Source organism: Guillardia theta, assembly GCF_000315625.1.
Source record: "Guillardia theta CCMP2712 unplaced genomic scaffold GUITHscaffold_5, whole genome shotgun sequence".
In the NCBI taxonomy this organism is placed as follows: Eukaryota; class Cryptophyceae; order Pyrenomonadales; family Geminigeraceae; genus Guillardia; species Guillardia theta.
The window spans coordinates 522,226-549,748 of record NW_005434669.1 but is presented as its reverse complement, the minus strand read 5'-3'; the positions used below and the strand labels follow the sequence as shown (position 1 = coordinate 549,748).

The 27,523-nt window shown below is 49.3% G+C and overlaps 7 protein-coding genes across 7 annotated transcripts; 3 read left to right on the top strand and 4 right to left on the bottom strand.

The window, feature by feature from the left end:
• Positions 1-542: 542 nt before the first annotated feature.
• On the bottom strand, positions 543-1,295 carry GUITHDRAFT_100663 (pseudouridine synthase protein, RluA family; the record flags this gene model as incomplete). Its single annotated transcript, XM_005840610.1, has 4 exons — positions 543-666; positions 711-776; positions 822-1,183; positions 1,242-1,295. 4 exons carry the CDS (start codon positions 1,293-1,295, stop codon positions 543-545), a joined length of 606 nt encoding a protein of 201 aa, XP_005840667.1.
• Positions 1,296-1,599: 304 nt separating this feature from the next.
• GUITHDRAFT_100662 (hypothetical protein) lies at positions 1,600-3,622 on the top strand (the record flags this gene model as incomplete). The annotated part of the gene is made up of 8 exons (XM_005840609.1): positions 1,600-2,436; positions 2,487-2,603; positions 2,650-2,680; positions 2,726-2,795; positions 2,849-2,953; positions 3,004-3,235; positions 3,284-3,492; positions 3,544-3,622. 8 exons carry the CDS (start codon positions 1,600-1,602, stop codon positions 3,620-3,622), a joined length of 1,680 nt encoding a protein of 559 aa, XP_005840666.1.
• A 5,091-nt stretch (positions 3,623-8,713) lies between these two features.
• GUITHDRAFT_156950 (hypothetical protein) lies at positions 8,714-11,574 on the bottom strand (the record flags this gene model as incomplete). Its single annotated transcript, XM_005840608.1, has 15 exons — positions 8,714-8,759; positions 8,812-8,864; positions 8,917-8,961; positions 9,006-9,090; positions 9,135-9,194; positions 9,248-9,420; positions 9,466-9,536; positions 9,584-10,253; positions 10,299-10,546; positions 10,703-10,727; positions 10,794-10,892; positions 10,943-10,990; positions 11,037-11,113; positions 11,193-11,262; positions 11,548-11,574. 15 exons carry the CDS (start codon positions 11,572-11,574, stop codon positions 8,714-8,716), a joined length of 1,797 nt encoding a protein of 598 aa, XP_005840665.1.
• Positions 11,575-12,595: 1,021 nt separating this feature from the next.
• On the top strand, positions 12,596-15,596 carry NSFB (N-ethylmaleimide-sensitive factor B). Its single transcript, XM_005840607.1, has 13 exons — positions 12,596-12,655; positions 12,698-12,737; positions 12,789-12,866; positions 12,925-13,012; positions 13,056-13,118; positions 13,167-13,257; positions 13,303-13,359; positions 13,412-13,534; positions 13,605-13,663; positions 13,710-13,775; positions 13,821-15,190; positions 15,341-15,405; positions 15,458-15,596. The coding sequence occupies exons 1-13, from the start codon at positions 12,608-12,610 to the stop codon at positions 15,539-15,541; spliced, it is 2,232 nt and encodes a 743-aa protein (XP_005840664.1). The 5' UTR covers positions 12,596-12,607; the 3' UTR covers positions 15,542-15,596.
• Positions 15,597-15,924: 328 nt separating this feature from the next.
• Positions 15,925-17,267, bottom strand: GUITHDRAFT_91881 (hypothetical protein; the record flags this gene model as incomplete). Its single annotated transcript, XM_005840606.1, has 10 exons — positions 16,948-17,267; positions 16,808-16,867; positions 16,670-16,761; positions 16,549-16,615; positions 16,442-16,496; positions 16,342-16,393; positions 16,242-16,297; positions 16,094-16,193; positions 15,989-16,049; positions 15,925-15,944 (listed from the first exon to the last, which is right to left on the bottom strand). Coding segments are annotated over exons 1-10 (654 nt in total), but the record flags the coding sequence as incomplete, so codon positions are not given.
• A 1,222-nt stretch (positions 17,268-18,489) lies between these two features.
• On the top strand, positions 18,490-19,685 carry GUITHDRAFT_64226 (hypothetical protein; the record flags this gene model as incomplete). Its single annotated transcript, XM_005840605.1, has 4 exons — positions 18,490-18,646; positions 18,700-18,789; positions 18,833-18,955; positions 19,003-19,685. Coding segments are annotated over 4 exons (1,053 nt in total), but the record flags the coding sequence as incomplete, so codon positions are not given.
• A 4,944-nt stretch (positions 19,686-24,629) lies between these two features.
• GUITHDRAFT_91880 (hypothetical protein) lies at positions 24,630-27,206 on the bottom strand. The gene has a single exon (XM_005840604.1). The coding sequence runs from the start codon at positions 27,127-27,129 to the stop codon at positions 24,700-24,702; it is 2,430 nt and encodes an 809-aa protein (XP_005840661.1). The 5' UTR covers positions 27,130-27,206; the 3' UTR covers positions 24,630-24,699.
• Between the last annotated feature and the right edge of the window lie 317 nt (positions 27,207-27,523).

Genomic DNA, 27,523 nt, shown 5'->3' with positions numbered 1-27,523 from the left:
AAGTGCTGGGGGATTGGAGCGACACATCTGACCTCCCTGTCTGTCCATCGGAGGCGAAGGTGCAGAGCATGCAAGCATAATTGCAGGCCTTTTTCCTTGGTAGGGGTAAGACGCGCACGTACACGAGCGGTTTACCTCCTCGGCTGGGGAAATGCCATATTTCTTGTCACCAATGATGTGAAGGCCGAGAATCTCAGCACAATGCACGCGCAGCTGTCAAGAACAACAGATTTGACAAGGAAGTGAAGCTAAAGAGACTTCTCGTACCTGATGTGTCCGCCCTTGCAGAGGCTTGAGCATCACAAGCGATGCCGCAGATCCTGTTCCTGTTTGCTTGGTTGCCAAAACTTGATAAATGGTTGTAGACTCCTTCCCCCCTTCATCATCCTCAGAGACGCATCTCATCTTTATATCCAGTCCTTTCAGAGAGGTACTTTAGCCGCCATGTTGGTGAAGAGAGACACGTGCAAGTACCTTGTGCGTTTCCAAACTTCCTGAGATGAGAGTAAAGCTTGCCCTCCCTCTGCTCATGAGATCGCGGATCAGAAATACTTGAGTGCGAGCAATGCTTCCAAGACAACCTTCTCAGGGATCCCCCCAATGAGAGCTATGTACGACTTGTCAACATCCCCTTGCCGAAACATTGTCGCAAGAACAGAGGCGTCTCTGACAGCACGGTCAGCGGAACCAAGCACACGAGCATGGCTCACTTCTTGCTGCGGCCGAGGGCGAGACATCCACTGGTATCCCGGTCAAGCCGATGGACAAGTTTCGGTCTGGCAAGGACTCTCACTCCACAGAGACGTCCGATGAGGTTTCACCTCTCGGCATCATCATCAACCAGGCAGTGCAGCAAGCCATCTAAGTGCCGTCGCGTTCCCGTCCCCCCCTGCACAGATAATCCTGCTGGTTTGTTGACGATGATGCAGCGATCGTCTTGATAGATGACGCAGCTCCTTAGCCTTTGCATCTCTGCTTCAGTCATAATAAGGTTCTTGTTATCATTCTCATCCTTCGATAGTGCAATGCTATCCGCATACGATTGACTGTAGACATGAATTTGCTGTCCTTCTTCGAGCCTTAACGCTGGATCTGACGTTCGCTTCCACTCGCCCTCTCTGTGCACTCGAATCTTTCTCGTCCGAACCAGCTTGTGCACTAGCGACTTGGATATCGCGGGACACTGCGAGCAGAGGTCAACCATGAAGCATGCAACACGGCTACGAGCATGTCCACCTCACAGAGGTAAGACAACAGACCACGAGCAGCACCAGAACGAAATGAAGATCAGACATCAAGGACACACGCGCTCAAGTCGGTCAAGGCTCAACGCACCTTCTCAAGGAGGAAAGCGTCTAAGCGAACGCGTCGATCTGAGGTCAAGACAATGCCGCTCTTGAAGCTTCTGGCCTCATCCCCAGCACTGCTGCAGGCTCGGCTACCTTGCCACCTCCCTCGACCTCCATCGCTCAGCCATGCTGCCCCCAGCTTGATCGCTCCCGTCATAGCCCCCGCCCAAGCCCCGCCAACCCTAGCGGCCAACATGGAACATTTCCTTTGAGTTGCGCCTCCTCGTTCTGCTCCTCGTTGGCAATGCCAATGAGCGGGGGGAGGCGGACGCTGCTGCTGCTGCTGCTGCTCTGCTGCTCTAGCGTTACAGGCAATGGCGGGGCCTCACATCAGAAGCCTCAGGCATTGCAGAGGACCATCGACGTCGATGGTCGCCGGATCCTCTTGGCCAAGAGCGGAAAGCGGACCTGCAATGCGACCATGGCGTATGTTCTGCGAGAAGCGCACTCGACCTGGAACGACAAGATTGGATTCGCAGCGACAGGACAGTTGTCTTGGACACCCAAGTATTCCGAAGAGGATGTCGGTATATCACAGTATATGAAGAAGAGGACGCAGGGCATTCATGGCGTTCTCAAGGGAACCTGGTCAGACTTTGTGGTGCAGGAGGTGCGAATAGATGATCAGAGGGTCGTCAACCTTCCTGCAGACGATCAGGTCAAGGCAGAGGACATGAAAGAGGGAAAAGCAGCAGCAAGGCAGAAATGGCTGAAGTTCACGCTGTGCAAGATGGGGCTGGACACCATCAGTGCTATCAGGATAATTGCAAGGATGGCAAACATCCCATACACTTCATTCAGATTTGCAGGCATCAAAGACAAGTATGGCATCACCTTGCAAGAAGTTACTTTGATGTCCCATTACTCCCATCGTTTCCGAGATCTTGTGTCTTCCGAATACAAGGTGAAGAATGGCAAGATTTGGATCAGCGAGGTCGAAAATTGCAGCCGACCGTTGCACAGTGGAGAACTTTACGGAAACAGATTTGTAGTCGTCTTACGAAATGTCACTCTGGACCACAAGACGATGCATCGATCAGTCCGAAGGCTCAGAAAGGGAGGCTTTCTGAACTACTTCGGTATGCAGGTCTGAAATGTCTAGTTGAGTTCATTGCTCATTACTCGTAATCAAACCAGAGATTTGGGGGGGGATCTATTCCGTCTCTTGAGGCCGGACGACACCTATTGTTGATGAACCACTCAGCGTTCGTTCAGAGTATTATGAGTACGCGTTTGTCCACAAACAAGCAAGAAGTGTGCCTCAAGTGTGAACGCTGGATGGTACTGAAGTTGAGGGCAGATAGAAGCAAAAGAACTCTACGAGAAAAATGGTTCTCTAGAGGAAGTCATGCATTTGCTGCCATCATACTGCATAGGTGCTGGTTTTCTATGGCATCTTGTATCTGAGAGCATGAATCAAGCGGAGAAGCAATTTTTGGAGGCAAGGTTGCAGGGGAATCCTCTTCAGTACCTTTTGATGTTCTGATGTGTGTTGGAAGGAATTTACACATCTTTTGCAGGGCTGCTGTTTCTGCTATTCCTTTCAAAAGTCTGTTCGTACAGTCATACCTTTCTGGGTTATGGAATGAAGCATGCTCATATCGGTGAGAAGAGGAATTCGAAGCTATCTTGATGGTAAATTGTAATTCAAAAGGATCAAGCGTTATGGAAGCAAACAAGCAGTGGAAGGTGACATAATCCTCTTGGAAACTATCGGCGGAGGACAAAAAGGGAAAAAGATGCAGAAGATCAAGATAGTGTCCGAGCAAGATGCTAAAAATAGAACTTATTCCATCTTGGATGTCGTCTTGCCAATGTTTGCAGAGGGCAGACGAGTTGTATTGCCTAGAAACCGCATGGGAAAGTGGCTGAAGAAGCGTATGAAGGTAATATATGCATGAGCTTGCCTCAGATATGATTGATACAGAGATAAGGTCGAGAATATAATGCATACCATGAAAGTGGTCGAGATAGAGGATGTGGACGGCTGTTGCGTGTCTGTAGATCAAGAAGACTGTGAAGATGAGATGCAAACAAGGCCCAGCAAAGCAACTCGCAGCAAGACATTCACTGAGGTCTGTAAGTTCAGACACGTCGTGGTTCGTCCTCAGCGTATGAGGTCCTCAGTCAGGCGCTACTCGAGGTGAGCAACGATCGGATCGTTTTCCAGCCTCATCTGATTCTCTTTCAATAGCGTTGACGATGCTGTGTTTCGGGGTTTGAGTGAAGACTTGATGTCTGTTAATCCTCTGCTTACGCGCATTCATGAATGACCCATGGAACTGCAGGAATGGCGGCGAAGGAGATTTTACTGCATTGGTCTTGAGCTTCACGCTTCCTGCGGGATGCTACGCAACCATGGCCCTCCGGGAGATCATGAGGACAGAAACGTCACACCATTATCACTACTCGGTCTACTTATACTCTTGCTCACTTGCTCTGGGTATTTCTCTAAATTTTACGGTCGATCAGCTATTCCGAGAACAGCTGGTCTTGTTCGCTAGGAGCAATTCGACGATCGCAAAGATTTCAAGAGTATCATTACAACCATGTCATGTTTCTTGCATGTCGACTATGCGTACAGGCTCGTCAAGAAAGAAAGAAGCTAACTAAGCGTAAAAGGTACCCCATGCTATCTACTGCAGTTACCATCAATGAACGCTACATTCAGGAGGCGCGTGAGGAATGACGACTTCGTTCTACCATTCAAGACGGTTAAGGAAGCATTACTATCCAACAAGAATCATACTAAAATACTTGGGTTTTTCCAGGTATTCAATGTACAGGCTAATGATATTGAAAAAACTGCTCATTTGTTGAATTAAAATAGATAAAGTACAAATCAAATGTATATCGCATCGTTGTATCTGATTCAATGTCGCGAATATTCAGTATGTTACATCAGCTTTAAGAAATCAAGGGTCCCAGTGAGTAGAGCAAAAGCTTTCTTACTTTTTCTATCGATGAAACGCAGGAGGGAGTTGAAATGACCCTCCTTGCCCGCAGCAACGAGTCTGATGCGACCAACTTTTCTTTGAAGCGATTGTCCTTCACCAATTCCCATATTGCGTCGAATGCATGTCGAAGCGTGACATTATCGTTCTGTACAAATAATAAAGAATCAATCAATACTGCAACCGCCTTGTCCGAGCGTAGCGATTTTGAAACGTCTGCAACACCGCAAAGGGCGAGGTTACCTACCATAATTCCAATTAACTTGAAAGAATAAAATTGAACTTGAGGGTCTTCAGCAAATTCGTGCATACAATATATCGTCATTTTCGAAATCATGTCTCTGAACTGTGGAATCTGAATGGCCTGATCGTTCAATATTTCACAGATCACTTCCAAGCTCTGTACAACCAGGGAGGAATCAATATGCATGTGCATCAAATTGGTCAAGTAAAAAACCACACTCAACCAGGGCAGTGTAGATACTCGTGATTTTCTTGTCGTTTTGTGTATAATAGTAATGTTTTGTATAAACTGCTCTCGGACTTTGGGAAGATAATTCATGTGGTGAACGAAATGAATGATCTGATCCAGGCCTCCACATTCACAATACAAACGTCTGAAGGAAGGATTCAGGCAGATGAGCTGATTTAAGACATCCAAACAATATCGATGCGAAATATCCGATTTGCTGCTTTCAAGGAACAAAACATTTGAGATTATCTGATAATCGTTCTGATTGACATGCACTTCCGACATATTTTGCGAGAGAATGATTCTGTTCTCTGAGTTGAAGTATCCATCTGGCAGTTGAGAGATAGCACGGAGAAGAGGCTGGCATTGAAAGAGTCTGGACACGTGAATGTACAAGTTCGAAGCTTTGAACAACGAAAGATTAATGGATGCAGCATTGAAACGAGACTTGTTTGAAGTAAGTACTAAACGTATCTCGAAGGGAATGCACGAGGATTGTAAGTATCCAAGAAAAGCTTGACGAGTCCTCCTGGATACCTGTAGAGAGAACTTCAGAACATAGCGATGAGGTACATTCTGGCTCCTTACCCGAAGGAACAACAAGATCCTGTCAGAGGGTGTTATCAATTTGACCAGACTATCATGCTCGATCAGATCGCTCAAGTCTACATCTGGCACGCTGGATTTGGAAGTAGCAATCCGCAGAGGATGGCAAGGACGCTTGGCTGATCTCTTCTCCATGTGATTGAGAGAGGATGCAGGCTACAAGAGATGGGAGGACTGGGGTAGACAATGGAGGATGGTTGCGGCGAGGTCCTCCTGAACCCTCAAGGCACGAACAACGGGGGGAGGAGACGATCGGGGGCACACCAAGAGGGAGGACAAAAATAATAAAATTATGCCGAGCGAGGATCTCGATGAACCCACGGTCAGAGGGGGTGGAGGTAATCAAAACGGCGAACAGCAGGGTCACGTTGTGTAGGGGGTGGTGAGTTTGAGGATTCCTCGGGGTTTCCTGTGAACACCCAGCAGATGGAGGCAGGGGTCCTTGGGGGTGGTCAGGGTGGTTGGTGGAGTGCTCCAGGGTTCCAGAGTGGTGGTGACATTGACCTCGTGCCTAGGGGTGAAAAATGGTGGCAAGAGTTCATGGGGTAGGGTTAATTTAAGGGCGATGGAGCGAAAGGGTGGGTAATGTGCATCTCGTTTTAAAAAGGTGGGTAGGGGTATCATAATCAGTCACGGGTGGGTAGAAAACTGCGTTTTTATTTCTTTACTTTTATATCAGAGTTTTACCTAGGGTAGGGTAGTTGTTGTTCAGAACTGGGGTACAAGTCGACTGGTGTTGGGTGTCAGGAAGCTTGTGGGGTAGGCATAATTTTAAAATACCTCTGCATGTTGTAAAGACTTTATTTTTTGTTGAGCAGCACCCCTTCATTTTATGGGATCATATGGGGTGAAGAGGGCATTTGGTCTGTGGTAAAATATCCTGAAAAATGTTCTTGACATGGACATCTTAGGGGGATGAGACCCCCTGGCCTTGGGGCAAGGAGGGGTGATAAAACAAGCTCGACTACCCCCACCTTAGCTAAACCTCATCTCTACCCACGAAGTGATGAGCAGTGGCTGCAAGAGCCGTGATCTGTTGAGGAACATCGCCCGGGGGGTGGGGGGTGGAACAGCGTCGAACGAAACCTCGAGATCTCCCGCAAGTACCCCTTGACTCCCCCGCTTACCCACCCCCCTCTCTGTTTGTGCTGTGGCATGAGTTGCCATGGTTCTCAAAGTCAATTGCCGTACCGTCCTACAGGGGGCCCCCACCCCCTTAACTAGCCCCCCCAAACCCAGTGTGACGTCCACCCCCATGTTCGTGCCCGTGAACATGGCTGACAATGACCCTATCAACCTTCGACCACCCCCTGAACCACCTCCGAGACTCGAACGAAGCCTCTCTATTGACTGATGATCTTGCTCAGGCTGACCCCTTGTTTTTTTGTTCATGCATTACCACACGTCACGGCAACGGAGGATATATATTAATTATTCGCTTATCAGCTGATTGTCCAGGCGCCTCCGTGACTTGACTGAGGTTTTGCCCCTCAGTCCCGCCGTGACCAACGGACTGCACTCCGACTCCTGCTCTGCTCCTGCTCCGACTCTGACGCCGACTGAGCCTGGCAGGCTGTCTACGCCGCAGTAACCGTACAGCCTACAGGCCAAGTAGCACCGCCTCACGAGTTGCTGACGCCGTCTGACTCAGACTGACAGCGAACTCAGTTGGAATACTGAACACAAACACTGTGACACAAAATAGTTTCATGGAACCGTGACACAACAAGGCAAGGAAAAACCACATCAGTGGCAAGAGTTCAACACAAGCACAAAGATCCTTTTATACAAATACGGCAACAAATAGTCTAGGCTGATTCATCTCCAGTCACTTTGGGAATCCGGTGCTTGAGTACTCAATGAACGGTCATATTTATTCAAATGAATGCCTAATCAAAGCGAAACCGATTGTATAACCCTCCTGATTTTATTAGAGGAGATAAATAAAGTAAAAGCAAATCAAAAATGTTTCTGTTTGTTGCTTTGTTGGGCTGTTGTGATGTTGTTGTCGAACGATTAAGATAGGCGTGGAATATTTTTTTCCTCTTCCTGTTCAAAAACTATGGGTTTAAGTTATCCAATCAGGTTCAATCCATTCTCTCTGAAATTCCGCAGAAAGTATCACCTCTGAGAACCTTTTGCCACCGTCTTGTCATACAACAAAGGATCTTCCATCTGTGAGCCATGCATGCAAACCATACCCACATTACTACCTGGTTTGTGGGAATGTTTACACCACTTTACTGCTAAGACTGTTTGTGTTGCGGTTTTTCCTTTTCCCCTCACGTCGACGGAGCTCCGGCATAGGTGTGACAGTTTACCACTGGTCATGGCTATTATTATTTTAAAATATTTTTTAGTACACGGTCACAGGCAGAGGTGAATATTGACGAGGCGGGCCTGTAGTTAAACAGGTTTTGAAAGTTTGAAACTTTCGGCTGGCAAGAGTTTTGAAGGACTTGTGGGACGGAAATAGAACCAGCAGCGATGTTCGCCATGGCGTGAGTAAAATGACATTTCTTGTTGAAGAGTCGGGAGGACGGATGCCGCGATGACGGAGGGGATGGGTTGTGCGGGCTGAGAAATCATATCGTTGAAAGATCATGAAGGAGAATCAAGTTTGAGGATGATTCTAGAGTGAAGAAATGAGATTGAAGTAGTAGTAGCGATCACTCGAAGAGGCGGAGATGAGAGGAAAATGCGGAGCTGTATGCTCTTATCGTGAAAGTAACTAGAAAATACTTGGTTTCTTCGCGTGCCCGAGATAGCTATTAGTCAAACAAGCAAATCTTTTTTTCACGTTGCCAGCATAGCATAGCATGTGGAGGATTACATTCTAAACATGAACTGATGTTTCTGCAGAATTCAAACCATGATGGCGAGCTCTGGAGGTTCGATTGAATTTCTTGCCTTGTGAATGTTTTAAGTGTCTGGGGACAGGGGATGTGGACAGTTTGGACTCTCCTTCCCCTGAGCTCGATCAACTTCCAATGGGCGCGACAAGAAACACATGGCCCAACATTGTGCGAAATAAGCGAAATGTAATCTTCTGTTCGACAGAGTTTCAGTTCGTCGATAACCGAGAGCGATGTATGTGGTTTTGACGTCATTTTGTTATGGTTGATATGTATTTTAGGCATTCGCGACTTCGTGCGACTTCGTTACTCTCGTCGATGTGTATTTCTACCTACAACTTTGGAACACCAAGATCAGAAACAATTGTGAATAGCGAAATTCGATATAATTATTGTTTATAACGAGTAATTTCTTATAAGAGCAAAGAACTGCTTTTGATAGCCGAGGACTATTGCCTGCCCTTTCTTGTCTACTGCCTAATCGATCTTGATTGACGAGTAGATGTGTCTCACAAAGATGAAGCTGTTCACGACTCAGAAATTTGAGAAATTTGACAAGATAGCAAGTAATGTACCAAGCAATGAAGCCAAAAGAACCAGTGATAAGAAAGAACGAGACCGACACGATCTGAATCAAAGTTAGCCTCTTGACGTGGAATGAAGTTGCAGCAAGAAATCACCAGCATGTAGCCCACATACAGAAGGCCTGCGACTGCTCTTGCCATCTTCAAGAACGTCATGTGAAATCATTGTCATAGGCAAACAGGACCTGAAGTTTGGTGTAGGCGTAATACATTGAGTACAGAAAAAGATAGAGAGAGGAACACCCAGCTGTGAAATATGCTCTCCACCACCTGATGCTAAGCTTACAAACCAGATCATCGAGAACAGCAATAACCAGTGATAATTTTCACTGCACAACTGAAAGTAGCACAATACTATCGTCACCTCAGCACAACTGCAATGCGAAATCGTGATCACAAATTGGCAAGCACAGATGTCAATTCTTACGTCATCAGGAGGATGAGGAGGACGAGAAACAAGAAGCCGAACAAGTAATAGAACTGATGAAGCCAGATCGAGGAAAGCACGTAGAACACTTCGACAAAGACAGCTCCAAAGGGTAGGACTCCACCCACGAGGATGTTTAATGGCCCATTCACAAACCATGGCTGGATGGGCACCTGGGAGACAGGTGAGGGCCATCGCCAAGACATCTAAGAATTTACCTGTCGAGGAATCTGATTCGTCCTCACTGGAAATTCGATGGGCTGTTTGCGGAAGCCAAAGTACGATCCAACTGAAAAACAAGAATTAGAGCAAGAAGGCACAAAAAAAATAGATCACCGATAACCAAGGGTGTGGAGATAAACAGCCACATGGATAGAAGAGCAAACAAGGTACCAAAAGGAACTGCCCCAGATGATTTCTGACCCCAGATCATGAGATTCAAAACAAAGAACAGGGCGAAGACGAAGCCAGGGAATAGCATTGCCGTCCACAAACTGTTGCTCTTCCACCTGTTTCCTTTGAACATCCTGAAGAATCTAGCAGAAGTGTAGCCGCCAACCATTCCCATAAAAACGAAAAGAAACAGCATGGCTTGCATAAGAGCTCCTCGGTTTGCTGGGGAAAGAAACCCAAAGCATGCAAAAATCATCAGGAAACAGGCGGAAACCGATAACTGCACTCCCGTTCCAATCATGACAGAAAGCCAGCCACTCATGATTGGGGGTCTGAACACATCACCATGCACAAGCTTCCAACCTGTCTCCTCCTGACCTTCCTCAATCACATCCTTCCTCTGGTAACGATCAAAATCCTTGCGCAGTGTCCGGATCATAATCATAGCAATCAGACCAGAAAGGAAAAGAACAATCATGAATGAGTTCAAAATGGAGAACCAGTGTACTTGAGCATCATCTGCTGACTGGAGATAGGTGTCCCACCGAGTAGACCATTTGATCTTGGATGGCTGAAAAATGACGTCATAGGTCCAAAGTACTTCTGTCCTCCTCTTGCGAGTAGGATCCAGAATCAACGGTTGTTCATTGAGGCTGACTTGTTTCTTGGCAGAGCATGTGTTCAGGTTGCAGAGGCCATTCTCCCCAGACTGTCGCCCGAGGCATTCCTCAAAGTCAACTTTGTTGAGGTACGTATGTTTCACGCTAAGCGGTTCAACTTCAAATCCAACGATTCGCTGTGCATGCTTCTTTGGGTCCTCGTGATACAAGATTGTGAAACGCAAATGATTGAAGAGAGCAATCTGCGGCTTGGAGTTCTTGCGGCTTTCCGACGAATGCTTGGTGGCTGAAACAATTGGTTACAGCAGGGAAAGGACACCCTCCGAAGAAAGTCATTCACTTACACTCTTCTCCTTCCTCTCCTTCTGAAGAATTCTCAGTGATGACATGACCTGATTACATAGTTGGATCGTGTACAAAGGTGAAGAATCAATTTCGCTACCGATGGGATACCCAGTCTCATATGTCTTGGTAGTTTCTCCAGTATCTGTTTTGCAACATGGGTGTTATTGCTGGCCCTCGGAATAAAGGACAAGTTCTGGACCGTTTTCATGAAAGACAGTCATTGCAACTGGGAGGTTATCCAACAAGAAGTGTGCACGATACTCCTCTTCAATCATGAGAGCAAATTCCTGTAGGGCATTCTTGTTCACTGCTTCCACCCCTCTCCGTTCAACAATACCTGCACTTCCTCTTGGGTGTATTCCTTATGGCAAAGAATCTTGCAGTTCTGCAGCAGCCTGTCAACCACATCGCAGCTGTTCGTGGAGCTATACCTGGTTCACACCCATGTTGAAGGAATATGGTGTGTTGTAGATTCTGGATCCTCTGAGAACTTCTCCAAGATTGAGAGCTTGAAACCCAACATTTCAGGCACACTATCACAATCATCGCATAAACAAGACAACCTTCCTGCTGATCCATGTTGACACCATTACGGCAGAACGGCAGAACGTAATACTCATACGGGAGCTGAGTCCTCGTTGACGTGAGGGCCTCCACCTGAACGACCCTCATATCAGAAGAGGGAAGCGATTTTGACCAAGGAAACGATTGAACGGATTTTACAGTCAACCCGATCAGATTCTGACGGTCTATCAAGTCTCATCATCACGTACACGATCTTCAGGAACGTCATGATGAGTATATCCGTTCATACGAGGCAGGCAGAGGATGATGAGCCAGGAAGCAAACAATCACAAAGAGCCACGTCAACTCGATGCAAGCAAACAGAGTTCGCAATCTCCGAGGTTCTTCTGCGTTGCCCATGCCCGGACATCTCTTTACCTTAGCATTCAGCTTCTCCCCTGGCATATAGTCTGTGGGAGCCACTCCGGGCAGGTAGAAACCATCACAACCCACCACAAGCAAGCTTGCGACGAGGAGGAAGGAGAAGCTGGCAGTCTGAGACAAGATCCTCGTGCTCGTCCTCTCCCTCTTTCTCCTCTCCCCGCCATCCCTCGCCGGTTCCGCCATCCGCGTGCCACGCATGTCTTGCGCCAGCTGCTCCACCACCTCACCAGTAACGATTTGATAACGGTTCGAGCAAATTGTAACGTTTTGTAACTTTTTAAACCCCCCTTTGATAGTAGAAAAGAACCGGTAGTATGTAGACTACACCTCCTACCACCCACCCAGGAAAATTTTGGAGTACCCCTACCCTAAAAGTTTGAACATGAAGTAATTTCGTACCCACTTTGTTCCATCTTTGTCTGGTAAATTACACCGGTGTGAAACGGGTACCCCAATTGAATAAACTACCCCCACCCTTGTGGACGGATGACACTAGAGATTTTTCCCCCGTTCACAGGCCATGCAAATGACACTCGCATGCCCGAAGTGAAGAGAGGACAAGAGGAGAGACGCGGAGTCAAGAGACGTCAAGAGAATGGAATAGACGACGAAAGAGAAAGCACATCTTACTTGTAGACGAGAAGGTCCGCTCGAGGGATGTAGGGATAAGACATGTAGTCAGTCATGACAAGAATGGGTCTTGGTACGGGTAAGCTGGGAAGCATTACTTTTCATGGAGTGAGCGGGAGGGATACATCAATGAATTCAGCAAAGACATGAAACGCCAAGAGAAAGATACATGAGATGTGCTGGGCAAATGGGATGCGAAGGCAGCGAGGTTGAGGAAAGAGAGCACCGGATGGAAGCGACAGTATCCGGGTTCGAGCGAGGAGTCCTGATGAATGACAAGAGTACGAGGAGAAGAGAATCATGCCGTGAGGGAGGGGCATGGTTTCGAAGGACACTAGCAGAATGCAGATTTCAGTTACATCAGGGGAATTCAGTGGAAAAACAAGGGCAGTCTAAAACTGACTTGTGCCCCAGGTGCTCGAAGATGGACAGGCGATCCGTTCAGCTGGCGGCGGTAGCGACACCAAACAAGGTGAGGTCAACTTTCAGCTGATCGTGTCTAAGAAACTATCAGTCGTTCATTGGGTCGAATTGCGTCTACACGAGCGCAGATGGTATGAGAGTTTTGAGGCCATGGCACTTGAGTTAACTCATTGGGGTTTTAGACCTGAGGCAGCTGGGCATCAAAGATGGCGACTTTGTCTCGGTTAAGTCGATGATCTTCGTGGCTCGTGCAGATGAAGGTAAGGGGATGGGCTGTTGTGCCCAACCGCAGGGGAACTGAAAGCAGTGTCGTGGCAGCTGTGGGAGCGGGAAACATTGCTTTTAATCTTGTTCAAAGAAAGACCCTTCAGATATCCTTGAACGAGCCTCTTGCCGTCCAGGCCTGGTGGAGATTGTTGTAGTTTTCGGTGTTGTTGAGTTTGATTCAGGTTTGCTCCCAAGGAAAACATTCACATGTTTAGAATCTCGGTAGAAGCAGATTTTCCCAACAAGTAAGTTTGGTGATTATCGTGCAAAAGCTTGCTGAAACTTATTCTCAGAGGTCGAGCCACGAATGATCCCATTGATGCGGAAATGTTGGGTCGGTTCATAGCGTCATCGTTCTCTGGCCAGTGCTTTTCCGTTGGACAGGTCTGCAAAGAAAGTTTTGCGTTTCAGATAACATTCGCTGTGCAGGATTTTTTGATAGATTTTCAAGGGAACAGTCTGACGCTGCGTGTGACTGAGCTGGAGGTCGTAGATAGAGATACAGGGGGGCGCGTGATCTTGACTTTGAGGTTGGAAGATCTTGAAAGGCGATGCCCAGCCGACAGAGGAGAAGATGCAGCAGATCAAGGAGGATGACATCGTCCCTTCTCCGATGGGAATTCTCAACAAGTTGTCGCGAGTTACAGTCGGGAAGTTCCAGGTACACTTGTTCTGTCCTGTTGTGTAGCGAGCTGCAATGACGCAACGGAGTTGGGTTGACGTGGATCTAGGGGTCTACCATCAACCTCGTGAACGTGCAGAAAGCCACCACTTCGTCAAAGATTTTCAGGTGAACGACCGCCGCTTGTTCTCCTCAACAATGAATGTCCCCGCAGGCCGGATTTCTCCTTCTCCAAGATGGGTATCGGTGGTTTGGACTCAGAGCTCGGAGACATCTTCCGGTAGCTGCACCGTCGATTGCATTTGATTGCTGATCGATAACTCAGACGTGCGTTCGCATCTCGTGTATATCCGGCGTCGGTTCTTGCTAAGATGGGGCTGATGCATGTGCGAGGAGTGTTGTTGTATGGTGCTCCAGGCTGCGGAAAGACTTTGATCGCGAGGAAGATCGGAAAGATGCTTGTGGACAGAGAGCCTAAGGTTGTGAACGGTCCTGAGATCTTCAGCAAATATGTCGGTGGGAGTGAAGAAAACATCAGAAATCTGTTTGCGGAGGCGAAGGCAGAGCAGGCGGAGAAAGGCGATGAAAGTGAACTTCACGTCATCATCCTCGATGAGTTGGACGCGATCTGTCGTCAGCGTGGGACAACGAGAGGAGACACGGGAGTGGGAGACTCAGTGGTGAATCAGCTTCTCTCCTACATCGATGGTGTAGACTCACTTAACAACATCCTCTTGATTGGCATGACGAACCGCAAAGACATGTTGGATGAGGCGCTGCTGAGGCCCGGGCGTCTTGAAGTGCATGTCGAGATCGGGTTGCCGGACGAGAGGGGTCGCGTGCAGATCATCAGCATCCACACGAACAGCATGAAGGCAAACGGCTTCCTAGACTCTCAAGTGAACGTCGAGGAGCTTGCAACCATGACCAAGAACTACACCGGAGCAGAGCTTGAAGGTGTCTGCAAGGCCGCTGCCTCCTATGCATTTGAGCGGAATATTGACAAGTCGAATCTTGATCATCCGCACGCCAACATTGATAACATCAGAGTGATGATGGAAGACTTCACCCGGGCGATCAATGAAGTCAAACCTGCTTTCGGTGTGAGCATGGACCAACTTGACATGTGCATGCCCAACGGGATCATCAACTTCGGCCCCAGATTCGACCGCCTCTATGAGACTGGTCTCAAGTTCCTTGCACAGGTCCACGAGAGCGAGCGAACTCCTCTTCTATCCATCCTTCTTGAAGGAAACGCGGGGTCTGGCAAGACTGCATTGGCTGCGAAACTGGCGTCACAGGCTGACTATCCTTACATCAAGTTCATCTCCGCCGAGTCTCTTGTCAACCAGACCGAAGTCGCTAGGGCACACAAGATCACGCAAGCATTCGAGGACGCGTACCGTTCGCCTCTCTCGGTGATCGTGCTGGACAACATCGAGCGTCTTGTCTCCTATGTTAAGATCGGTCCTCGCTTCTCCAACGAGATTCTCCAAATCCTTCTCGTCCTGATCTCCAAGAGGCCCCCCAAGGGTCATCGCCTCCTCGTTGTCGGCACCACATCGAGTTTGGCTGTTCTCGAGCAGCTCGAGCTTGCGGGGGAGAGTGGCGTGTTCACCACGAGCATGCACGTCCCTTACCTGAGCCAGCCTGAGGTCGAGACTGTCATGACTCAGCAGGGATGTTTTGAACCCGGTGAGCCGTTGATCTCTCTCCTTTCTTCTTTTCCCAGCTGCTATGCTCCCGCTCCATGCCGCTGATTCAATCCGTTTTCTCTCGCTCTCCCACCCTTTACTCTTTCGCTCTCGCTGGGTCATCTTGCTGCCTTGTAACATTGCTTGATAGATGGGATCAGTCAGTGCGCGGCTGAGATTGGGGACGGAGGGATCGGCATCAAGACTCTGCACATGGTCGACTTTGCCCGATGACCTGAAAGTTTCTCCCTGACTTTCATGTGAGCAGGTCACTGAGATGGCGAGGAGTGTGAGCAAAGGGAACATCACGCCAGCAGCGTTCAAGCAGTGCCTGAGGTCCTATGGCTTGTGAGTGGTAGCAGTGAATTTCTTTTGTGGGGGATTGAGGAAACGCGGGAAATATCACGACTCACAAACTCATCATATGTGATATCACACATCCCCACTATTTGCGACAAGGTAGCTCTCTATAACCTCCACGTCCTCTGGCACATTCACGTCGGGGGCAGAGGAAGGAACAGTGAGCACCTGCAGTCAGTGTAAGATGAGTCACCCCCTCTCCCTCTCAACCCGTATAGTGTATCCGCTCGCAAGAATCTGCCGCGAGCTCAGTTGCCCTCTACCAGTCTTTCAGCTCACCTTCAGCTGCTCGAGGTCTTCCAAGGCCTGCGGATTGAATCAAAGAGACAAGGCAGGCGGTTCTGACCTGCAATGTTGAAGGAGAAAGTTGCGAGGAAAGCTCGAGAAAGTTCCTCCTAGCAAGGGATTAAGAAGCATCCATCGGGTGGCACTTGCAAACCTGAATGCATAGATGCCTAGGTGCTTGAACGGGCGATGCTGATCGCTTGCATTTTCTTGACCTGATCAAGCATGACGAGACTTCACTGGGAATATCGACACCAACTCTTTTCCTCGTCGGGCCCTTTGAAATCTGAAGGCAAGTAAGGGATGGGGGATCGGCTGAAGTACAGAGCTTGATTTTGCAACCCGAACACCACTTTCACCTTGTGTGTCAAACTCAACTCCTTTTCGTCATCGGTCACAGAACTTACAACATTTGGACTCTTGAAATCTTTCATGCTGCGTATGGGACAAGCCAACGTGGAGACTGAAGCCGTTGATCAATCTCTGTTCAACCGAAGGAAGAAAGACCTAGGTCTGCTTGGTTTTTCTTCATGTGCGTGATTAGTTTGTCTACATGAGCCTGCAAAAAGCGGTGAGGGAGCAACACGAGCAGAAAAGAAGTTCAAACGGGGTCGATCAGAGGTTCATCTCCCTGAACATTCACGATGATGTCAAACTCCGCGCTGAATTCCAACAAACCTTGTCAATCAGATCGAGAAAGCATCGGGTTCTTACCTCAGCTGCTGCGAAGCTTCCCTGACTCTCTCAGTCCCCGACTCACACTCATGGCTTGTCATGATACCTGGCGTTGAATCATTCAGCCTGTGAACTTGCATACTTCATCACTTGGTTACACATTTTGCACCTATCCCTTCAATCAAATTTGCAATCCGCTGATCGTCGGTGGCAACAAACACTTCATCAACATGTCTAGCCCTCTTCACTCTCCTGCAGTGTTCATCACAAGCTCAAAACCCCACAGGTGTTGCTGTACTCCAGTGTCCTCTGAACAAGCGGTTTCCCTCCTATCAACGCAAGCGGTTTGCCGGGAAACCTTAGCAGGGTAGCATCATTTCGAATTGATGGATGGGAACAAAATCCCACGAAAAATGAAAGAAATTGATAGCATGATACCGTTTAGACGCCATTCTAGCAGGAATAATGACGGCAGCATGTGCTCCGAGGGTTGAAAGTGCTCTCGTTGGCAAGAGAGTGATGGGACGCATTCCATACGTAGTCCCCAAGTAAAGATGAGAAGATGATAGAGACAGGAACAAGCTCTAATTCAGCGAAGAACACATGGGAAGGAGGACAGAATGAGAGCGACGGGATGCTGAGGATGAGGATGAGGATGAGGATGAGGATGAGGATGAGGATGAAGTAGGGACAAGCAAGACAAGACAACAGGCTGCAAGTCTCCGTATCAGAGTAGCAGGAGCTTCATGGAGGCTGAGGAAGATGACTGGGCGGATCGAGTCAACTTGGCAATCTGGACCGTCGGACTCCGGCCTGAGGGCCGCCCGCCCGGCCGCCCGCCGCTGCCCGGGCCCGGCCCCGGGCCGGGCAGACTCAGAGCCTCGGAGCGCGGCCCGGCGGCCGGCCACACTTGGCGACTCAACGTACGGTGACTCTGTGAGTCACTCGGTATCCGTCGGATCGTTCGGGCGGGCCCGCGGGCCGGGCCCCGGGGGCCGCGCCTACCGCCGTACTACAGATGATGCCGCGGCAGTGGCGCACTGCGCAGTGCGGCCAGTCAATGATACCTCCGAGTTAACAAACTTCTCCCGTAAACCAAGACAACTCTTTCGCGCTTCAAGGCGGCCATGTAGCCTAGTACCGTACGCGGCCGCGCCGTCTTGCCAAGGTCCTCTCAGCAGTCACCGTGACTGTCTGGTCGGATCATGATGCTGTGTGCCGCATTAAACTCAGTCTTCAACCGAGTAAAAATTGTCACGCTTGTTACAACTAGGCCGCAAGCCTGAGGCGTCGACTTGATGTCTGCAGTACTCAACCGTTGAACTGTTCCGCCGCCAGGCTATGCCGGCGGCCCCAGGTCGCGGAGTGCCGTCCGGCATCATGACTGAGCAGCTCCGAGGCCGGACCGGGGCTCGCGAACTTGACCGAGACTGAGTCAGTACCGTACTGTAGTGATCATGCCACCGTCCGACGGTCACCGATCCGGCGCCCCGGGCCCCCGGCGGCACCCGCCGCCGGACCCGGCTCAAGGCTCAATAGTTCTGAGGCGGAGTGTTCAACCGTCGACTCGGTGGGGTGGACGATGTCGCCGCCGATAGGCCCTGGGAAGGGGTCCTTCGATAGGCAAACTCCAGACTTTTTACAGGGTGGGGTAGTACAGTAGAGGGGGTCAACGGACAGAGAGTTTGAATCGGCGGGGAAATGTGGGATCGTTTCAAAGTTGGGCATGGCAAGCAAGGGGGAAGAGATAGGAGGGAGGGAGGGAGGGAGGGAGGGAGGGAGGGAGGGAGGGAGGACACTATGCAAACAAACAGGAGAACAGAGATAGACAGAGACACAAGCACAGAGACAGAGTCACAGAGAGAGACAGTGAGGGAAGAGAGGAGATCGACGGACAGGACAGCAAGCAGTTGTACATAAATCAAGATCTCAGAGAATGGCTCACTTAATTTGGTTTGATCAGGCACGTATACAGATCGGATGGCTGAAAATATCTGTGTCTCCGTACGTGTCCGACCCTTGAATAAGAGGGAAGAGGAGTGTTCTCAGAGAGAAGCGTGGCGAGTGGTAGACGGCAAAAGTGTCGTTCCAACAGAACACAATCCACGAAACGGCCAAGGATATTCATTTGCTTTCGGTATGACACAAAAACTTAAAACCCTCGTGTCTGATCTCAGCAAAAAATAACAGATAATGTGTTCGACAATGTCTCAACCTCTGAGGATGTTTATGACAAGTGTGCGAGGGGAATCATACTCTCAGCTCTCGAAGGCCAGAATGGTAAGTTTGAAGATCAACGACGTGCTCTGATTCAGGGAAACAGGAACCATCTTTGTTTATGGTCAAACAAGCAGTGGTAAGACACATACCATGCAAGGATCTGAGTCGCAACCCGGAATCGTGCCTCATGGCATATCTTTTATTTTCAATGAAATCAAGCATGTAAGTCACCCTCTCCTTATTTTCCTCTCTTACAACTTTTGCTACAGAGAGCCAACTCCCAAGAATTTTTGGTTCGGTGTTCATACATTGAGATTTACAATGAAAACATCACGGATTTGCTGAATCCTAAGAATTCAAATCTGAAACTTCACACAAATCCGAAAGGAGGAGTTTATGTCGGCAATGTCACTGAGCCTGTTATTGCAAACGCACAACAAGCTATGGAGCTGATCAGCAAGGGAGCAGCGAACAGACAGGTTGGCGAAACCAAAATGAACGAAGCATCGAGCAGATCACATTCCATTTTCCGTATGGTGATCGAATGCAGGAACAAATCTGATTCCTCAGGCGCTGTTATGGTTGGAGAATTGAACATGGTCGATCTGGCAGGCTCCGAGCGTCAATCTCAGACACAGGCTACTGGAGCGAGGCTCAAGGAGGGAGCAAACATCAACAAGAGCTTGTTGACTCTTGGAAATGTTATCGCCAAATTGTCAGAAGGCGAACAGTCTCACGTACCATACCGCGATAGCAAGTTGACCCGAATCCTTGAAAGAGCTCTTGGAGGAAATTCACGCACGTCGATTATCTGTACCATCACACCAGCAGCAGTCCACACCGAGGAGACGCTGAGCACCCTCAAGTTTGCCACCAGAGCCAAGACCATCAAGAACACAGTGACTGTGAACGAGGTCCTCGATGATCAGGCGCTGCTCCGAAGATACAAGAAGGAGATCGAAAGCTTGAAAAAGAAGCTGAGGTACACAAGTGCTGGCGGGGAGAAAGACATGGAGATCTGCCAGATGATCAATCAGCTCCAGAGCTTGCAGGATGAGAATGCTGCGTTGGAGTCAGAGAAGCAAGAGCTCATTGCAGCGCAGCAAGAGAAGGAAAAAAAGATCGCCAAGTTGCAAGACTTGGTCATTCTCAGCGGTGCCAGCATGTCATCTGATACAAGCAAGAAGTCGAAGCCGAACCACAGGCAGTCTTGGTGCCCTTCATTTTCTAGCTCTGAGCACTCCTTCGGGTTCAACAAATCGACTATCAGACCTGGTGCCATCGAAGAAGAAGATGAAAGTGCGGAATGGGAAGGAACTGTCGCTAAGAATGGTTCAACTCGCCAGGATGATGACATGTCATTGTGCAACGACGAGTCAGACCTTGACTTTGATGCCAAGAGCTCTACTAGTGTTAATCGCATGTTGAGTCCCTCTCCTTCGGAAGAGGGAGAGGGTCACAGATTCCAGGAGCTCTCTTCACTTGTAGACAGTCTCCGCATCCAGTTGGAGGAGGTGAAGAACGAGAAGAATCATATCCAGCAGATTGCGACTCAGCGGCAGGATGAGCTGCAGCAAGTAGGAGAAGCTGCCATCGAGACCCTAAGCCAGGAAGTTGAGAAGTGGAAGGGTGAGGCAGAGAAGCTTATGGTGAAGTTGGAGGAGAAAGAGCAAGGAGGTTCCATCGTGTCACAATTGCAGGCCGATCTTTCTGAGGTTGAGAATCAATGCAAAGTCTACAGAGAAGAAGTGGAGCAATTGAAGTCAGAAGCTGAGAAGAAGGATCAGATGCTTATTGAGCTTCGTGACACCATTCAATCTGAAGGCGTGAAGAAGGAAGACCTCGAGCGAAAAATGGAGACCCTTGTTCAAGATTGTGCTTACTGGAAGGCAGAATGCGATCGTTTGCAGCAGCAGCTCGATGAAAACAAGCTAAAGGTTCAAGACCTTCACGATCAGCTTGTTCAACATCAAAAGCTTGAAGCGGCTGAGCGTGGAAAATTGCACAAACAACTTGGCGAACTAGATCAGTTCTTGCAGTCGCTTACCAGCTCGCTGCTCAGTCTTGAGGGCACAAGTACATCTCTTGCAGAGAAGTTGAAGGAAGGCCATGATGTTGCTGTCGACCGTGTCATGAGCTATAAGGTCAATGTTCCTCGATCAAGCAATCTTTGCTTTCTAATGCAAATGATAGGCTGAGGCTGAGGCATCCCATGCTATGATTGCTCAGAATGAAGTCGACTACCATAGCTTGCAAGAGGAGCTGAACAAGAAGATGGAGGAGATGGCCGGCATTCAGCTTCAGCTGCAGGAAGCGAAAGATGCGAGGTTGATTTGAAATTGTTCAATTGCATTATGCTCAAATTTCAATGTTACAGCCAAGAGTCAGAGTTTCAGAGGGAGAGAGAGAAGGTCAAGTGGGAGGAAGACATGGAGAGTGCTACTGGAAGCATCAAGCGACTGCAGGCCGAACAAGAAGAACTCATGTCAAGGTCAGCATATCCGTCTTCCTCGATGCAAAATCTTGACCTGTTCTGTAGAATCGTTGATTTGGAAGAGAGCTTGGACTCGGTCAAGAACGAAAGACAGGTATTCCTCCCTTTCCCCAACTACCTCCTATTCCCCCTACATGGTCGGGTGGTTTTTCCCAGCCTCAAATTTTGCACAGGATCTGCAGTTGACAGTGCAAGAACTTCGAGATGCCAACGAAGAGCTTCAAGAGCAGGCGAGATGTACCAGCTCAAAAGCGTCGAGTGCTTCAGGGAAGAGGATGTCCGTTTATCATCGAGCAGGGGTCCAGCAGGAATCTTCATTTGGCTCCAGGAGGTTCTGCCGTTGCTTGCGAAATTTCCCAGCTGACTGTCTGCAGGGAGAGTGTGTACACGTCTGGCAGCTCTTCGGACGCAGCAGCGCTGAGAAGGGAGCTGGGCGGTAAGGAGCAGCGATGCCAAGACCTTGAGAAAGCAAAGGAGAAGAGCGAGAGGCAGTGCGAGCAGCTCAAGTCGGAGATTGCAGCTCTCAAGGAGGAGGTCTCGGTGACGAAGAAGGAGCTGAGGTGAGAAAGTCATCGATGACCCGAGGCAGCTGAGCATGCGAACAGATCCAAAGCGCAGAAGAGTGCATCTCTCGAGAGGAGCAAGGAAGAGCTGGAGAAAGAGCTGGAGAAGATCAAGAACAAGCTGAGCACATCGGAAGAGAAGGTGATGAATCCTGCTGTAGAGACATGACTGAAGGAGTTGCAAGGTGAAATCCTTGCACACGGAGAAATCGCAGGTCCTCGCAGACAAAGGGAATGCTGAGAAGGTGATTTGGCAATCCCCTCAGCTGTCATGATAGTCGACTGCAGGAAAATCGAATCAACTCAAGCAAACTCGAGATGATCGAAAAAGAAAACGAGAAGCTCAAAACAGCCAATCTCAAGATGAAAGAGACAACCAACGCGCTCAACTTAGCAGAGAAGAAAGCTGCATGGGCATCTAGCGAGCTCGAGAAGGTTACAGCCGAGATGCGTGAGAAGGTGAGAAAGCAGCTCAGCGAAGAAACAAAGATTGAGCATAGTCACAGGAGGAGGAGCTGCAAGTCCTGCAGCAGGATGTTCTCTCACTTGCTGACGAGCGAGACTCCTTGAAGCAACAGCACGAAAGTCTCGTAGCCGCACATGCCCAGACGTCGATCGAGTTGCAGGACCTGCAATATCAACAGAGCGAACTAGAAAAATTGTGCGAAGACATTGACAGTCAGCGGAAGAGGCTGGAAGGCAAGGTGGAGGAGTTGACTTGCGAGAAAAGATGATGTCAGAGGAGCTAGAATCTCTCCAGCATGAAGCAGAAAAACTACGAGAGCAGGTTTGAGCTGCCAACCTTGAGAGTTGTTTGTGAGAAAGAGCGCAGGTGAAAGCGAAAGAGGAGCTGCTGTCGCAGAACAAGAAGGCTTCCGACATCCTGCAGAACGATCTCGATGAAGCTGAGAAGCAGATCGATACCTTGAGCAAGAGAGTCGAGACACAGAAGTCCGACTTGACGCGACTGAGCAGATTCGAGGAGATGTCGACCGACCTCCAGGAGCAGATCAAGTCCATGCGAGCTGAGCACAACGAGACATTGAGCAGCCTCACTGATGCCAACTTTGAGATCCAGCAGCTCCGAGCTGAGAATCAAGCCCTTGCGGAGGACAGCAGCTCGAACAGAGCCCAGCTGCTCGGGGAACTGGAGGAGGTGAAGGCTACTCTTGCCGCTGCCGAGGAGGAAAAGAGCAAGCTGAGAATTCAGTTCGCTGAGTTCTCGGATACCAAAGATATCCTTGCCGCCTCGGAGGAGATGGCGAAGAAGATGGAGAAGCTGCAAGCTGAGATGAGTTCGCTCCTTGAGGAGAAGCGACAAGTGGAGGAGGAGTACCACAGGGTGTCGGATGACCTGATGACCTACATGGAGAGGGCGCAGGAGTTGGAGGCTCTGAAGAAAGACTTGCACGGGTTGAAGCATGCCAACGCTGAGATGACAGAGAGCGTGAAGAGCAAAGAGGCTGAGATCATCCGGCTCTCTTGCAATCTTGAAGCTTCGACTACCAAGAGCAACGAGGAGACCAACTTCCTCAAGGCTGAGCTAGTGCGGTACCAGGAGGAGGCGAAGATCCTCTTCCAAGAGATTTCTCAGCTCAAGGTAGGATCCAACGCGACTCAGAAGGAGCTGGACAGGCTGGTGGCTGATCGAGACATGGCCGAGGAGCAGATGAGAGAGAGGATCAGAGACATCAGCGAGAAGTGCGAGAAAGCCGAGCACGAGGCCACCAAGTTGTCAGACTCCTGCAGAGACCTCAAGTTGGAGAAGAATGAACTTGCTGAGAAGCTCGCGGCAGCTGAGAAGAGGATGTGGCAGCTGGAGTCCTCGATCAGTGGCAAATCCGAGGAGGCCGCAGAATATTTGAGCAGCATGTCGAGGGTGAAGAATGATCTGGAGCGCTCTAGAGAAGAATGCTTGAACCTCGAGAAGCAGCTGGACAGCCTCCGGGCGAAGGTTGAAAGGATGGAGAGCGAGGCTGAGCGCGTCAAGGAGATCCCGAGGCTGCAGGAGAAGGTCAACGAGCTGGAACTGAGGGGCCAGAAGCTGGAGTTGGAGGTGAGCACTGGGAAAGCAAACCTCGCGGTTGTTTGCCAGGAGCGCGAGACCCTGCAGCGCATGTTGGAAGCGAAAGACAGCTCGGGGGCGCAGGTGATGTCGACAGTGAGCAAGTTGTCGGACGAGCTTCAGGAGGCACGAGTGAGCAGCCAGGAGCTCAAGCAGCAGAACTTGACCCTGCAAGGTCAGCTCGATGCCAAACTTGGGGAGCTGGAGGAGGCCCTGGGAAGGATCAGCAGGCTGGAAGAGGAGCTGGAGAGTTTGGAAGGGCAGAAGCAGCAGGCGGAGGAAGACATGCGGATGGAGGCGGAGAGGCAGATCAACGAGCAGTACGAGAAACTGCTGCAGCTTGAGGAAGACTCGGATCGGGAGAGAAACCTGAGAAGAGGACTGGAGGAGAAGCTGGCAGAGGCGGAGAGGCTGATCCAAGAGCTGAAGTTCGAGCTAGAGCACAAAGAGGAAGAGTTGAGCAAGAATGGTGGAGGGCTCTCGTGTGAGGAAAGAGACTCCTTCGAGCAGCAGCTCAGAGTGGCCGAGAAAGTGAGGAACGAGGCCTTTCACAAGATGACTGTGATGAAGGCAGAGTACACAGGAAGGGTTCAGAGGAGGGACAAGAAAATAGAGGACCTGCAGGACAGGATCAAGGAGCTTGAGGGCCAGTTGTCCCTCCCAGTTGATAAGGAAAACCTCCAGGAGTCTAAAAGTTCAGGGAAATCTCAAGCTCAGAAACCTTTGAAGAGATCCGCGCTCGCTCCCTTCAACCAGGCCCTTCAGTAACAGACTTGAGGAGACTTTCACCTTGTAATATTATCCTAGACAATTAAAGCTACTTGATTGAGACGGGACTCCCTCCTCCTCTAATCCTCCTTGTCGTCATCCCGGTCCTCCATATCGTACAGAGCTGTTCTTGGAGGCTCATAATCTTCTAACACTCCGTACTCGGCCAATACCGCAGTGAAGATTCTCATTAGCCCGTCCTCGTCGAGAGATGACTTCTTCTTGTCGAGGTTGAAGAGAACCGTCAGCAGGAATCCATTCTGAGCGTCATAAGCTACTTCAATCTTCGGGGGTGATCCGCCAGCCCAAAGAATCCTGTCGCTTTCCTGCCATGAAACTTTCTTGATCGACATTGCTGGTTCTTCAATGGTATCAGTGACGTCGATGCGCTTGTCCGACAAGAACATCTCCATCTTCTCCACATTTATCTTTGCATTAATGCGAACGTGTAGGGTGAGAAACCCGCTGGAAAGGTCAGAAAGATAGCGCATGAACCTGGTCACGCCATACACAAAGATAACCATCCAGAGCAGGTTGAGAGCGAACCAGAGGAAAGGAAATCTTGCGACGATAGGCTGATTGATCCATTGCTCAACCCACCAGGGAGTCGAGAGACCTAAAGTCCCCCCCGAGATGTGATCAATCACGTCGAAGGCAAATATTCCTGCCAGCATCATCTGCATGACTTCAAGACTTGCACTCGCCCTTTCGTTTGTTCCAGAGCCATCAACCAAATACTTTGTGTTCGATTCGACGTTCCTGAAGATTTCTTCCAGTTGTTTCGTGTTGATCATTTCTGTCATTGACGAGAGGTTCTGCAATTCGTTTTGCGCACCATGGACCAACTTTCTCAAGTCCTCCACTCGATGCGTTACATCTCTCTTCATACTCGCAAGATTGAGAGCTTTGTACAGAGTGGCGCTCGCCTCGTCCTCTGGCATCGCAGGAACCTCCATGCTATTCAAGGATTCAAGGAGGTAGGAGATGATTTCTTCCAGCAAGATGATATCTCGAGAAGTGTCGTTCAGCTGGATCCTCAGCTTGGGGACGTTGTTGGGGTCTTTCTCATGCTCTAGGATCATCTTTCTGATTCGTTTCAGGCTGTCATCCAGCACGTAGGTGCGAATGAAGAAGACTCTCACAAACATCTCCCTGACAAGCAGCGACAGGTGCAGCAGTATCAGCTTCTCATATCGCCTTCCGTTGGGTCCAGCAAGAATCAGCCCATCTCGACCCAGAATCAAAATATCATCAGCCCCCACGTTGTGAGCGCTTTGAATGTCTCCAATCACTTGCTTGAGCTCGTTCTCGTTGTCACCGCGATCTATGTATTCCTCGCACTGCAATTTGGGGTCGATCGACTCGCAGAGCACCAGGTTGTATTTGCAACGATTCATTTCATCATTGCAGAATACCATGGATAGCAGTGATCGTTGGTAAGCTGAGAGCAAATCATTGATGATAGTTGACGAATCTTTTTGCACGTCCACCAGCAGTCTGCTAAGCATGTCTAAAGATATGTCATCAGCCTTTCTCTCCATGATCGCTTCGATGCCCATACCATAAATAATAGTTCCATCTACATTCAAGTGCATCCCGAAATTCTCAATCTGTACTATTCCTTCTGCTTCAGGATAGTTGATTTCGGCTTCAAAGTTGATGCAATGTGTAAGATCATAATCTAAGATTCGGACTTGCGTCAGCCCAGTAGGAACTTGAAACTGAGTTGAGGTGGGATCTTTGTCTATTTTGGAGGTGAACAATCCCCCTTGACATCTGTCCATTGCCCCCAGCCTTTCATTCAGAGCGACGATTTGATTGGGGCCGAAGGGTATCCACTCTCCGACGAGGATCTTGACGTTTGCTAAGTGAATCGCCTCTGAAAGCTCATCTTTGATGTTGCTCTCCCCTGACGCCGCCTCCGATGCACGGTGAGAATTGTTTTTCAATGCCTTTTCCCCGGTGCGCACAATCAGCGGAAGATATGGGCTAGATACATACGATACGTCCTCGATTTCTGTGACTCCGGATATTCTTTCATATCCTCCTTCTGCAATTAGGTAGAAGTTTTGAACTTCTTCGATTTCCTCATCGAGAATCTCTCGTTTCATGATAACATTCAACAATTTGTTCTGGTAAGGTTTCGGCGCATAAATGAATGCGTCGACATCGGATCTGAGTTTCTGCGGGATTCGTTCGAGAAAATCTAGGCCATGGAACGAAACTTGATAGCAAGACACGGGCTGAAAATCTTCAGATGAGAGCTTGAGGCCGTTCATCAGCCTTCTCTCACGCAAATCATCGATCGCACTTTTACCCTCCTGCGTGACATTCATGAAGCATCTCTTTGATACTCCGTTCTGAGATACTAACACTGAGACAGGAGCGTAGTCAAAGTCGAGGACACCTGCTATGATTCCCTCATATATCATGACAAGAAGAGGAATCTCTCGGATCCATGTTTCCTTCTCATTGCCTGTCTTTGCTGGATATGCGTACTTAGATACCATATAGAGCAGTTTTGCATGGTTTTCACTCCATCTGATATCATCAAATTCCTGCCAATCATCTTCCACGCTTCCCTGCTGTACAATACTTCCCCTTTCCGATCTGACGTACTTCCCTACTTTGCTTTCGATCTCCGGCTGCTCCTCCTCTTTCACCTGCATCAGACCAGCACTTGCCCTTGCATGCACTCCAGAATATCCCATCCTCCCAGGAAGATGCGGTCCATCGTCTCCACTTTCATCGAGCCCGACGTTCTCGTCCTCCTCCTCATCCTCGTCGTCGTCCCTCCTCACTGCTCCGAAACGTTGAGCAGACACCAGCATGAGCGGCAACGATCGCCAGGAGGTCCGGGTGCTCCTTCAAAACCGGTGGGGGTGGTGAATAAACCGAAATTAG